This window comes from Corvus moneduloides, chromosome 7 (genome assembly GCF_009650955.1).
Source record: "Corvus moneduloides isolate bCorMon1 chromosome 7, bCorMon1.pri, whole genome shotgun sequence".
Lineage (NCBI taxonomy): Eukaryota > Metazoa > Chordata > Aves > Passeriformes > Corvidae > Corvus > Corvus moneduloides.
The window spans coordinates 20307679-20320954 of record NC_045482.1 but is presented as its reverse complement, the minus strand read 5'-3'; the positions used below and the strand labels follow the sequence as shown (position 1 = coordinate 20320954).

Below are 13276 nucleotides of genomic sequence, written 5' to 3'. Positions count from 1 at the left end.
CCCTCCCGCTCTCTGCCCACACAAACCGGCAGCGCACAGGGCCGGCCGCGGGAAAACCATTGATTTCTTGAAGTAACACCTTGGGAGCCTTAAAAATGGCTTCTGCAAAGCCCTAGAAAGCAAGGAGCCAAAGCAACCCTCTGCCCCGAGGGAGTAAGCAGCATTTCCTCTCCTCCTTCCCAGCTGCTGCTCCCAAACTAAGTAAGGGCACCAACCTTTTGTAATAACAACACTGTAATCCACTCAGAGCATGGAAATTGAAAATACAAATCAGTTTGTGCAATACATCTTTATTTTAGTTTTATTTTTTTAACCTTTGCAGTCATCTTGGAGTAATCATCATGTAAACAGTAGGATAGGATGGGATTACATTGAGTTGTATGCAAATAGTTCTAGAACACCTCAATGATTATGACAAGGCATTATAAATAACTTCTCTTAATAATATATATTTGCCATTTTCAGTACATTAAAGAGCTGCCACTTATCTAGGATTAACTAGGAAGTAGTTTAAATTGTAACCTCTGAGAAACACATCTCCACATGTGAAAGTCTTTCTAAAGTTCCCTAGCTCCGTAACATCTATGTCACAGGTTAGGCAGAGGACTACTTGGGTCAAAGTGTTTTCTTTGTAACAGACTTTTACTTGATCATTGCACAAAGCCCTATTATTTTCACTCCACCTTGGTATTTTGCAGAACTTTAAATAAAGCTTTAGTTCCATTCTTCAAGTTTTTATTCACCTGTATGAAACCAGTTTCTATCATTAAGGGTAAGTCAGATCAGAGATGGACACAGTAGGCTTTCTACCTTAACAACAACAGTTCACAGTAGCTCTAGCTCATAGACTCCCCAATAAAGCATAGTCAAAATACTCTTAACACCTTTGCTACTGTATATCCCCTCCTTGCCCAGGTAACTAGATATATTTTTATATATTGTACCATATGTATGGTACTTCTAGAAAATGGAGATTATTTATATAAGCAGCCTCAGGCACATTCTTAAAACATTAATATCTGCAAGGCACCTCCCACTCCCTTGACAATCAGTTTGTGGACTGTTGTTTTTTTTTTTTACACACAACCAACAAAAGCTTGCTAATGCCAAATCAAATAATTTCAAGAAACCCCTAGAAGTTACCAAATACTTCAAAGACGTATCTGAAACTTTTTAAAATAGTGGGAGCTTAACTGCAAATAGCACATAATCAAGTCAAATAATTTTCTTATTACTAGTATGTGTAATGCATAAATATATGAAAAATAAAATTCACAGTCATTTTTAAAACTAGAATTCAAGTTTGGCTAATAATTCTAAACTTTTATATGTATGTTAATTTCTAAATGTAACAGAACAGAGGCAGTATTATCAACCACAAGTACAGGTAAAATAGTATCACTCAAAGTCTATGAAAGAAGTAAGCTTGATAGAAAATTCCTTTTATAACCAATAAATACAGCCACCTGAGTGCATTTCCACAGGCTTTTCACTTACGGGGAATCCAAATCAGCTGCTAAGAGACATTTAGGAGCATTTTGAAAGTTAACAGCAGCGGTGTAGCTGTGGGCTTTGCTTGTTCTGACTTTGTGAATTGCTAGATAATGAAGCAGAACTCAGTGTGTGGTGCATTAATTTTCCTTTGCATCTAAGCTGGCGTTTTCGCAATCTCACAATTCGGCTTGGGGTCAAGGGACAGACATCAGCTGACACTTAACTGAGCAAAACCAATCAGTTTCACTTCATCGGGAATCTCAGTGCCATCACAGCCAGAGGCCTGCAAGTACAAACAGAAATGTTTAGTATTATCACGCTACAAAGCACCAGGATATAAAGTTTCCCCATCTCGCCCAGTCAGCAAACAGCTTGGTTGAAGGAAAGCTTCAGACTGCTTCATGTAGCCTCTGTCAGTGTCAACCAGTTGCATCCTTAATTTTAGCAAACTCTTGTAGTCAATATTAAAAATTACAGAAAAGAATACTGGAAAATGGACACTGAAATACCCAAATTCTTTAAGCCAAACTTTCCAGACTGGAGCCAAATTTCCTTTTTCATGGGAGTAAATGGTTTTCACTCATGAAAAACAACTAATATACATGTACAGAATCCACTTTTTACCACTGTGCTGTACAGAGAAAATGTCTCATGAGTCCAGCCAGCAAGTTAGTTTGGAATACCAACCAGCTGAATTTTTAAACAAGAAATTGAAGCAGTCTATGAAGAGTAAATACTAATATTTGCAAAAGGACAGCTCCCTCCTGACAGTGCAATCTAGTAACGTACAGTTTAGATTCTTCAGTAAAGCCTATCACAATACAAACTGGCACAAGTGATCAGTTAATTTTTCATATGTAACAGTAAGAATATAAAACCACTTTGCTCAGGACTAAACTATTACTTTAGGTCTGTTTTAGAAAAAATATGCTGGAGGCAAAATATTTTTATGTTTTGATTTTTAAACACAAAATTGGCATCTGTAGGACAAAGTGACTACCTTTTAAATAAAGGTATTTATACATTTTTATCTGCATGTTAGATAAGACAAAATATTAATATAATTGGATTAGAAGTGTGTAACACTTACTTACTTATGACAGATGCCTTCAGATTCTTTCACGTATCACAAAATATCCCCAACAGAACAATTGGTTCACCCTAGAAAAATCTTTTGATCCTTTTTTGCATTAATAGCAGCTGAACCCTTCAACAGAACTGGTTCATGAACATGCACTATAAGGTAAAGAGCTTTCAGACTGTGCATACAAGGTGCACCAAGTGACATAATCCATTGAATTTTCATGACAAGAAATAAACTATGTTGACACCTGTGGAATTATTACATTAGGCTAGTCCTTCAAATTTACTCTGAGCAGACACAGACAACAGAAGATCTCTCTTCAGATAGTATTTCACAGCTCTTATTCCACAGAAGTAGCAAGTTAAAGGTCTGAGATCATCACTCTTGGTAACTATTCAGATATCTGAATGGTTCTTGGATTGGGAATTTACCAAATAAATGCAGTTTGAATTTTGCACTTAAACTTTAATGCTAAAAAGTGCTAATACTACTAACACTGTTCTACACTCTAGCTAGCTATCAATCTCTTCAAAACCATGCTAAGTAACATATCTCGATGCATATAGATTTTTAAATGTCTTCCTTATCAGTATTATATTTTATCTATTTAATGCACCTGGAATCTATTAACTTAGATTTTGTGCTTAGCATAAATACAAATACTATAAACAAACTGCAACATAAAAGTATTCAGTACAGACTGAACACACTCTCTCATTAATGGGTTTTTTCCCCACCCTTTTTGATAAGCAGTCCTTACACAAAATGCACATTATGCTGTGCAATAATTTTGTGTTTCCTTGAGTGTTACCAAGAGTATTTGTATATTAAAGCAGCCTCCTTCCCAAAGTGTGGACAGCTGGCTCCTACAGGAAGTTTTCATTCTGTGTTAGCCAAGACAACTAGGGGATATTTAACACTATATATGTTTCTGCAGAATGACCTCTTTGTAAGATCAAAGATACACTCTTTAAAAAATATGCAAGAGGGGGAATCCAACCCCTGCCATCCAGGCATCTCACTTTAAAAATTTTGTTTATTATTTCAATAATAATTAAATACAAAAATAGTTAAGATATAAACTGTTCCTTTTCGCCCCCAAATATGAACGTTCTTGCTGTGGGAATAGAAATATTATATAGCAGCAAAATACCAGCAATAGCAGCCTTTAAGCAGTGAGATACTAACCAGACTCCATGTCCAGAAATACTAGCAACTAATCCTAGACTAGGGAATACTTTTCAATTGAATTTTCTGAATAGATATAGGATTAGCTACATTTAGACCTTTAATCCTCATTAAATATTTACCAATAAAATGTGTTTTAATCAACTCGTATACAAGCGCTCTCAGATTCAATGAGATCTTGCTAAGAAGTAACAAGACCCAGTATTGCATACCAAGATATAAGAGAGTTCTCATAGGCAACAATTCATTCAGCAACTTCACTACACAATACAGAAATAGGCAGAAGCAGAACATATATCAAATTAATCCAAGGATAAAAATAAATTAGGATACTTCTTGTTACGGTCTTTCCCCATAAAATAAGAACTAGTGCAGGAAACCTAGGTCAAAAGTATCAGGAAGAAACTAAGGTTAAAAATTAACTTCCAGAATTGCTACCTATCCAGTGGAACTTACCTACAGCAGGGACATTGATTTTGGATTGTCTGCTAGTTCTGATTATGGTAAGGAGCAGGATGATAGCAGCATTCACTCACTGGAATCTGAAATACTACGTTACATTGACTGGACCCCAGCAATAAATCCAACTGAATCACCAAAAAACAGAAAAAAATATCCCAACCTAAATTTTCAAGTGGATTTGTTTTCAACATATACAACCCAGATACTATGGGATATTACATTGTGGAATCACAAGCCTCTATTTTAAGTGTGGGATCGAGAAACCCAGACTTCTGCAGAGCCTCTGGAGTATCTGTTATCTAAATGCTCTTGGTCAGATGCCATTTACTACACAATAAAGCCAAGTCAGATGTTAAGGCAGCAAGAGCACAGATCAGCTGCAATAAGAAAAGCATCAGCCTTTAAGCTATATTTATAACAAAGGCCAGAGAAACAAAAGAATTTGAGTTACATGTCTTTATTTTCCTACCCCAACCACTTCTCACAAGGAATGTGGAAGTTCTGGGGATTCTACTGGACTGTAGGGGAAAAATGAGTTCAAATGAGTCAGCTAAAACTCATCACATCTGTATAAAGAATGACATGGGAAGAACAGTCCTGAATTAACACATCATTATCAACTAGGTCTAAAAATGGCTCTCTACAGCCCATCTGAAGCAGCTGCTTTTATAAACAAAGCTGTGATTCTAGAGACCCACTTATCTAACAGACATTCAGTCTAGTCTCTCATGTGTGACTGAGTCACTCTCAGCAAAAGGTGCTGAAAACTAATTGCTATTTGCATACCTAATAATTCAATAGCTTCAGGTATATAAATTTTTCAGCTTCATTTTAGCAAGAAATAAAAACAAACAGCACATCAATTCTGACTCAAGTTTTTGCAATGTAAATTTATTAATATTAAATTAAATCTATCATGCTACAATCAAAGTTGATGAAAATTCAGGACCCGTGGTCCAGGGCACAAAATGCAGCACAGTAAAGAGTCCCAAGCCCAAAGCCACGGTCTGATGACATACATACAGAAGATAGAAAGAGGTGGGGAGGGAAAAACAGTAATGAAATACAGTGGGAGAAAGATCAGCTCGCAGGTGGGGATGGTCAACTGAAAGAAGGTTGAAAAGAAGAACTAAGGAGAAGCAAGCAGTGGAGAAGGTGACCCGCATGCAAGAAAAATGGTGGCAGGGGTTGTAAAAAATGGGATTGGAACAATATGTCCATTAACAGAGGACACTTCAGCCAGGGTAGAGCTAAGGGGGTGGGGGTGAAGGAGTGTTAACCTAGCAATTACAGTTTTCTCTGCTTTACTTGTTTCTGCTATTCTTCCCAGGGGCTTTCTTGCTGCAGTTTCTCACCTAAACCTCAGACTGCCTCAGAACTCATGTGACTGAACCTCCTTCCCCATGCAGTTATGGAGCTGTCCTTTCAAAACAGAGTTTAATCTTTTTGTCTAATACACAGCAGTTTCCATCACCTTACCTGTCAACACATTTATTCAACAAAATAGCTGTAAATGACATAGAACCCAGACTCTATGTGAATATTGTGATAATTTATTTGTTTCTTCCATTGATGCTTTTACCTACCAACTTAAAAGTCAATGTTTTCAAGGCCTTTGGATCATCTACTATCTTCTGTAAGTTAGCAGCAACTGTAAAAGAAAGACACAAAAATATGATTTCAAAAAAATTGCATTCAACTTGACATCAAGCCTTTTCTTGAATCTTCCACTTAATTCTACATACATACATGTCTGTAAATTACCACTTGAATCATTTAATCACTCTCTAGCTGCTGTTTCAGAGGGAAGTTGGGCTGCCATAAATCCTGCTTCCTTTCTTTCGCAGTCACCGATATTTTGTGACTATGTGAACTGATTCAGGGGGAAAATCTGCCTGAAAACCAAATGACAGAAAAAAACCCTACTAATTTTCAGTTGAGTCTATTCCATAAACAGTTAACAATCACACAAATGCAAGTGCAAGGAAGATGGGAGAATCACACAGCCAAGGATAAGGTGATGGCTGGCATGATTTATATCACGTTTCTGCTATAGCCAGGGTCACAATCTGCACAAGTTTCTAGCAGGAGGCTGAGCTCACTGTCCCCTCTAACTGGCTTTATGCATGTGTTTCTGTCCCGTTTTTGGGCTGGCATCAACACTGACACAGACTCTTGGTGAAATGTTACAGCGCACTAGCAGGAAAAAAAAAAAGAGTTAAAACATAATTATGAGTGTGATAAAAAAAGAGATGATCTTCAAACTACTCTCTTAGCAAACATGATCAAGATTTCTGAAGTAACAGCAATAAACACTTGATGAAAAAACTGAATGAACAGAGCCTGAGCATCCAGAAAAGGAAGCTCTATGCTGTAACAGAAATAGCAGGAAGGAAACAATTTACTCTTTGAAAACAGAGGAGGAGAATGCAGGAAATTAATAAACACTTTTTCTATCAAAACACCTAAGTTACATTTTTAATTGGTCTGTTTTAACAATACTGCTACCATTAATCTTGACCAAAAAAAAAAAGTATGGCTGCTTTCAGCTTTGTATGTTTACGGAACCGGCTCCCCAGCTTTGCACAGTCATAGATCCTGGACTAACTCAGACCAAATCATAAAGGGCCTTTGTTCAAGACTGATGTATGAGCACAAGATGTCATCAACAGGATATGAGCATGAGACAAATATTTCACACCTGGCAGAGCTGTTTAAACAAGATTATAAAAAGGAAACGAACAGGTATTAAGTAGCAGACATTTCTTAGTACACTGAATAGGTGAGTACCATAAAGCAGAGCAGCAAGAAAGTAGATGCTGCCCATAAATAACTCTCTCCACATAGTTCATACGGTGGAAGATACACACCAAACATTTGCATGTTCAATGTCCTACTGCTACAAACTTAGGTTTCTGCTTCCTCCATCTTCTAACATTCTGATGACAACATTTTCACTCCCACTGTGCCTGATCATGCACGATCCACTGTGTAATAACAGAAATTCACCTCACAGGGGAAGTACAGTATCTAGCAAGGGAATTTAGAGAAGTAAACAATTAGGCTAATCTACCACTGTTAAATGCAAATCAATTTTCTGTGGGTCTCATTTTCTTTATACAACTAAAATAGCATCAAGGATGTTTTATACACTTGTAATAAACTTAACCAGAGATGAAAGGGTGTTTGAAACTGAAGATGGGACTTAAAAGCAAACATAAGGTACATTTTGTAGAGAACACTTTTTATAAAGAAAAAAATTAACCTTCACAGTTAAATGAACTCAACTACAGGCACTATAATAGAAATTCTTTCCATTTTTAAGCTTCATAATCTTCATTCTAGCCATTACAAACGGTTTTTATTTTAATCACACAATTCACTTCCACAATCTTTTAAGTCAATTTTATTACAGTACCTCCTACCTGATAAAATACATGCAAATAATTATGCTAAAAATAATGCTTTTCATTACAATTAACACTTAGAACCTCATATGTAGGCAAAAAGGAACATTCAGCCTCATAGCTCCTGAAGCCAGGATAGAATAGCTTCGATTTTTGATGTCTTAAAAATCTGTAAATACAATCATGCACTCAAGAGCAGCTCAGCTCTGGCTTATCCAAATCTCTGTAAAAGGTATCTTAAAAAAAAAAAAAAAAAAGAACAAATTCTCTAGCTAGTGTTAGCTGGCTTCACTGAAATGAGGACAGTGCTACAAAACCAGATAGGCATTGGGTCCTAAATCCCAAGATTTCTAACTTCACCTAAATAAAATGTTACAAAAATATGAGCTTCAAGTGCATGTGTATCTTCAGGAGGGGCAGCCTTTTTAATTTAATGCTGAACAGCTGTGGAACAACTAAGGCAAGTCAGTGTGCTGCTGGGCTATTCCCCCCGAGAGCAAAACCCTCCAGCCGCCCTAAGGCAGCTACTGGCAAAGGTATTATTACTGCATTTGCAAACAGCAGCCCATGATCAGCAAGTGTTTTAATGAACTAGCATACAGTGGGGTAAGTGGCATCAGGGATGTCACAAGTCGTACTGAAGTCTTGAAAAGCTCTGACCCTTCAGGCTGATTGATTCTTTACCAGTGAAGAGATTAAAAATTTCCAAGTAAAAATAGCAAAATTAAACTTCCAATATATGTAAATATTTAATGCTTTGTTGTTGTTGTTACCTACACAGTATAATAGAAATTAGTGGTATTTTGGATGGTTATCATTCCTCAAGAAAGCCAAGAACAGTGTACAGTAAAAGGCTACAGGGGACACAGTTTTATTTACTCACTTGTCTTTTAATACAACCCTAATTCAGAATTAGTGGTCACTTCAGGCAAGTAAAAAAACCCAATTAAGTGGAACTATTAGGCTTTATTGATTAAAATCTCCTCCAGCTACTGGATTTAGGCTCTTTTCATTCGGGAAAATTATTTATTAGGCCAAGACTCACTAACCCCCCTAGTACAGTTCATGTGCAAAGTTCTAATTTGGCTTAAATAAGACAAATGAGACTAAAGTTTCTAGATGCAGGTGAACCCAATTACATCTGCAAACAATAGAGAGGAAAATAACCATCCCATTCTCACCACCTTTCCCCACCCTGCAGTCCCAACAATTCTTGTATTGCAAGTCAGTGAACAAAGTCAATTTAATACAGTAACACTCTCCCTAAAGTGAAAAGGAGTTTCACCCTAGGACTTTCTAGACAGGCAGGAATTGTTTTCTCCACAGATACTTAAATTATTTGGAAACGTGAAGAGCATTGTAAAATATATGTCTCTAAGTCTACTTTACACCTTATCTCTAAGTTAAGTATACTGCAGTTCCTATTGACAAAGCCATTTTTCTTTGAAGTACTCTGAAGTCATGTCTTGGATGTTGTACTTGTGAAATTCATAGATTAGCTCGCCCGCAAGAAGCACTAATTGATAATTAAAATCCTGTTGGGAATTCACTGTTTCTACAAGACCTGTATATACTATACTCAACTTTATTTTGCAGAATGTTTCTCAATATGTTATGGCCATGCACCTATAAAAGTCAGAAGAAGAAACATGAACAAGAAAAAATTAAGCGGTGATGGAAAAATCTTTGCCAGCAGTAACCTCAGGTAAATATACTTCAAATCATGCCTTGAAGCAAAAGCTCTCTTCAAACGTTAGCAGCAGGTAGCATTAGCACAAGGGGCTTTTTGTTGTTTACAACAATAAATGAGGTGCTGTTCGCTTTCTTCAGAAGGCTTCTGAAGGACATATAATCAACCTACACACCACAAATCATTCCAGGTTCTTTTGCAGGTTTTGCTCACTGACAAATGGTTGTGCCATTCTGACAAATAAGTGCCTGCACTTGCAGAACATGCAATAGGATAAAAGGTCAAACCCAGCATATAAATATACGCAACACAGGCTGCGAATTACAGATGGAATAAATAAAAAAACTCCACATAACTAGAGGCTTTGGCATGTATATAACAGAAGTTACTCTTTGCTATATGACAATTTTGGCCAACCACATAAATTACAGTTTTTAAATGACTTATCGATATAAGGTAACAGAACAGAAAAAGGCCACCTTTAAGGTCTTACAAATGTAAGAGAGTAACCATACTTCAGGCAGTCTCTAATAGCTGTTCTGCTCCTGTGATGTGACAAAGCTCTCTCTCTGGTTACTTAAAATTCTTAACACAGCATGAAACTTAACCCTAATGGCTTCTGAAGAAGGAGAACTTCTGGAAAAGTTAAAATTAATGAGACAGTAAATAAAGCTATATGAAATACAGTTAAACTATTTCCAGTACAATGCCTACCCAGCCAACTAAGCCAGAGCCATCTGGCATAAACACAGACACAAGCAGAATCTAAAGCTTGAGACGATATTTCTGGGGTGCTCTCAAAAGAATAATGATTCATCTGCTTTTCCATTTTGCAAAGAATGGATGGGCAACCTCAGAAATAGCTCATGAATTCATGCTTAGGTTCAGTAGTTTGCAAAGCTATTGCATATTGTAATCCTGAAATTCAGATATGAGGAAAGGGAAGCATTATTCAGGCACAAAATTACTGTCACCAAAAAAAGGAGAAAAATTATAACCTCTGAGAAAATGAAAAATATTTTTAATAAGTTAAAAGTGAAATATTTTTTATGTAGTCCAAAACTCAGTCTATAAAAAATAGCTACCTTCAACTGCTCCCTACTTCATCAACAGTATGGCTGTTAGAGACAAGCTCAAACCTCCACAGATTTATTGGCTTTCCTGCTGATTGTTTCAAATATTACCTCTTCCCCAACAGGAGGCAGTTATTTTACCATTTTCATCTGATACACAGAGCTCACCATAATTAACTGCCTTGGGAGTCTTCTGGTTTGAGGATTAATGCTGTATTCTCCTGTATGGGTCTTAGGAAGCGGGGTGCCTGAGTAGCAGGATATACTTTTCAGTGGAATTATCACTCCTGAAAATTCAGCTACTGGTAGGGTTTTCCTCCAAAAGGCTGAATTTATTATGCATGCTCTTGAGGCCATTTCACATATTGCAAGAGGTTCACTGCAATCTATGCATTCATTTATATTTCATACTACATAGTGGTTTTCATGCATTTGCAAGTTCAGAACCAAGTCAAAACTAAGTTTTAAAACCTAGCTAGTATTGGATTATAGTATATTATGCAAACAATGAAAACAATCAGTGTTTAGAGCTTTTGGTAACAATTCCTCCAGATCTCTGTCTTGTTATTATGTAATAGCTCACAAACTGTCTGCCTGAAAGATTAAATGGCTCTTCAAAGAGAGATCAAAAAGGTCACTTAAGTGTAATGTGATTCCATTAGTTCAACCATTCAGGATGCTAGTAAAAAAATCCCTTCTGTTTATGTTGTTTGAGAACAACAGCAAGAGAAATATTAAAGCATTTGAAGATCTGTGGTAGCTAACCAGCAAGTGTTTATTGCTAGAGAACTACAAGGACCCAGACATGATTCAGATAAGTAAGAAATAAAAGAAAACAGAAAGATCAACAGCAAACCTGGCTTCTCTTCTGAGGAAGCTATTGGACACTGATACGGCAGAAGCATTAAAAACATTTAGGAATGTATTATTCATGAAGAGGCTGTCATTAGAAATTTATCAAAGGAAGATTAGGGCTCACAAATTTGTCTGATTTCTCAAAGTGTGGTGCTGAATCAGTAGATATAGATAGAAGACAGTGGATATTATCTCCATTTAAACATTTGATACTATGATAATTTCCAACAGCTCAATTTGCAGCCTCACAATCAGAAAACAGATTAAAGAGGGCAGGTACAGGATGACAGAAGACCAAAGCAGTTCTACATTGAAAGGAACACTGAGAGACTGAAAATGGTCTCCTACAGCATCCTAGTGAACAGGGATTCTAGAGAACAATTTCAACCTGCGCCTTCCACAGTTTAAAGTAATTATTAACACCACTTGAGCTGTGTGGTTCATGAGTTCTGAGCCCCAATACTGTATTAATTCCTTATTCTATACAGACAACCTAGGTTTAGGCTCATTCATGTCATTTTAGACATTAAGGACATTAACCAGCATTTGGCACCAGGCTATCTTGTTAGAAAAGGAAAAAAAAAAAAAAAAAGAGAGACTTGGTTGGGACCAAAGCGTTAGTAACTAACCATTACCCTAGGTTATTCAAAAGCATGGCAGAGACATCAGAGTCACATATTCCTGATCGACTTCTAATCACAAATAAAGACTTTAAATACTTAGCCTTGCTCAAACTGGAAAAAAAAAAAGACCCCAACACCTTGACAAAATAATAGCAGACGTCAAACATCTTCATATTAAGACCCATTAATATGGAGTATTGATATCCAAGGGTCACAGGCAAAAACTGGAAAACTGAGGACTGATAAAGTAATACACAAGTTGTAATTTTTCTCTGGTAACTGATGGAAAAATTTGCACCCAACAGAAGCAGTGTATTTTATGAGACAGAAGTACTGTATCCAAATAGAAGGTGAAATAAGTTAGTGCTGGAAATCTACCTATTTCAATTCCAAAACCACATTATTAAGCTCCTGAATTCTCAATTACTTAGTATGGATAGCTGATCCCAAGGTAACATTTTACATTCTACAATCTGTGAGAAGAGGGGGGAAAAAAAAAGGAAAAGACCAAAACTGTTATAATTGGTTTTATTGATAAATTAAAATATTAATACTGCTGGAAAATTGTACCTTTTCCCAGAAACTTATGAAAAAAAAAAGTGGTTGATATTTCAAATTGATTTTTTCTTCCCCCAGAGGATGTGAAAAATGCTTAGGCAAACCACTGCATGTTTAAAACAAACTAAAAGGATAAGTAAACAAAGTAAAAGGATATTCTACTTATCCATTATAAAAGGATAAATAGAATATATTTAGATAATTAAATACTTATCTATTTCAGACCTTGATTCTTCATGTGCCTAATGGAATAGATTATTTAGGAAGGTGAGGAATGAGTACATACATATTTCATCATTTCCCCTTCATTTTGATGATCCTGAGCATTCTAAACCTCAGTCTATTCTCAAATGAACATTTAAAATAAAAATTTAGACCTGCTGCCCAACACTGCTAGTAGGGCTATTTAACAAGCCTGAAATATTACAGTAAACTGTGCTCTTGCATTCTCTATACAAAAGAATTAGTATTTCATTTGCAAAAATGAAAAAATCATTTCCCTGTAACTGAATGTAGAAATCAAGTGCTGGTCTTCAGACACAGGTTTTGACAACAGTTTGATAATCATCTAGATACTGAAGACAGCTCTAACAAGTATCTTCATCACACTGGATTAGATCTGAAATATATAGATATAGGTCTATGCAGAAATAAGGCAGGTCATATTCTGCTATGCATATTATTACTTTGTAATCTCCTCTCCCTATCAGATCTTCACAAGTCCTCCTGTCCCAAGTTCAGCTATGAATTATAGATAATGTTCTGACAAAACTATTAAGAAGATGAAATAGCAGCCAGGCTACTTCAATACCTTGTATCTGAAACTTGAAACAAGGAGAATA

At 36.3% G+C, this 13276-nt stretch overlaps 1 protein-coding gene across 5 annotated transcripts in view; it reads right to left on the bottom strand.

Moving 5' to 3' along the window:
* Positions 1-270: 270 nt before the first annotated feature.
* STK39 (serine/threonine kinase 39) overlaps positions 271-13276 on the bottom strand; it is a 90973-nt gene continuing 77967 nt past the window's right edge. For all 5 annotated transcript variants that reach the window (XM_032114427.1, XM_032114426.1, XM_032114425.1 and 2 more), the window contains 2 exons: positions 5815-5879; positions 271-1777 (listed from right to left, as the gene is read on the bottom strand). In XM_032114427.1, the coding sequence (XP_031970318.1) occupies positions 1703-1777; positions 5815-5879 (140 nt within the window). In that variant the 3' untranslated portion in view covers positions 271-1702. The remainder of the gene's footprint in view (positions 1778-5814; positions 5880-13276) is intronic.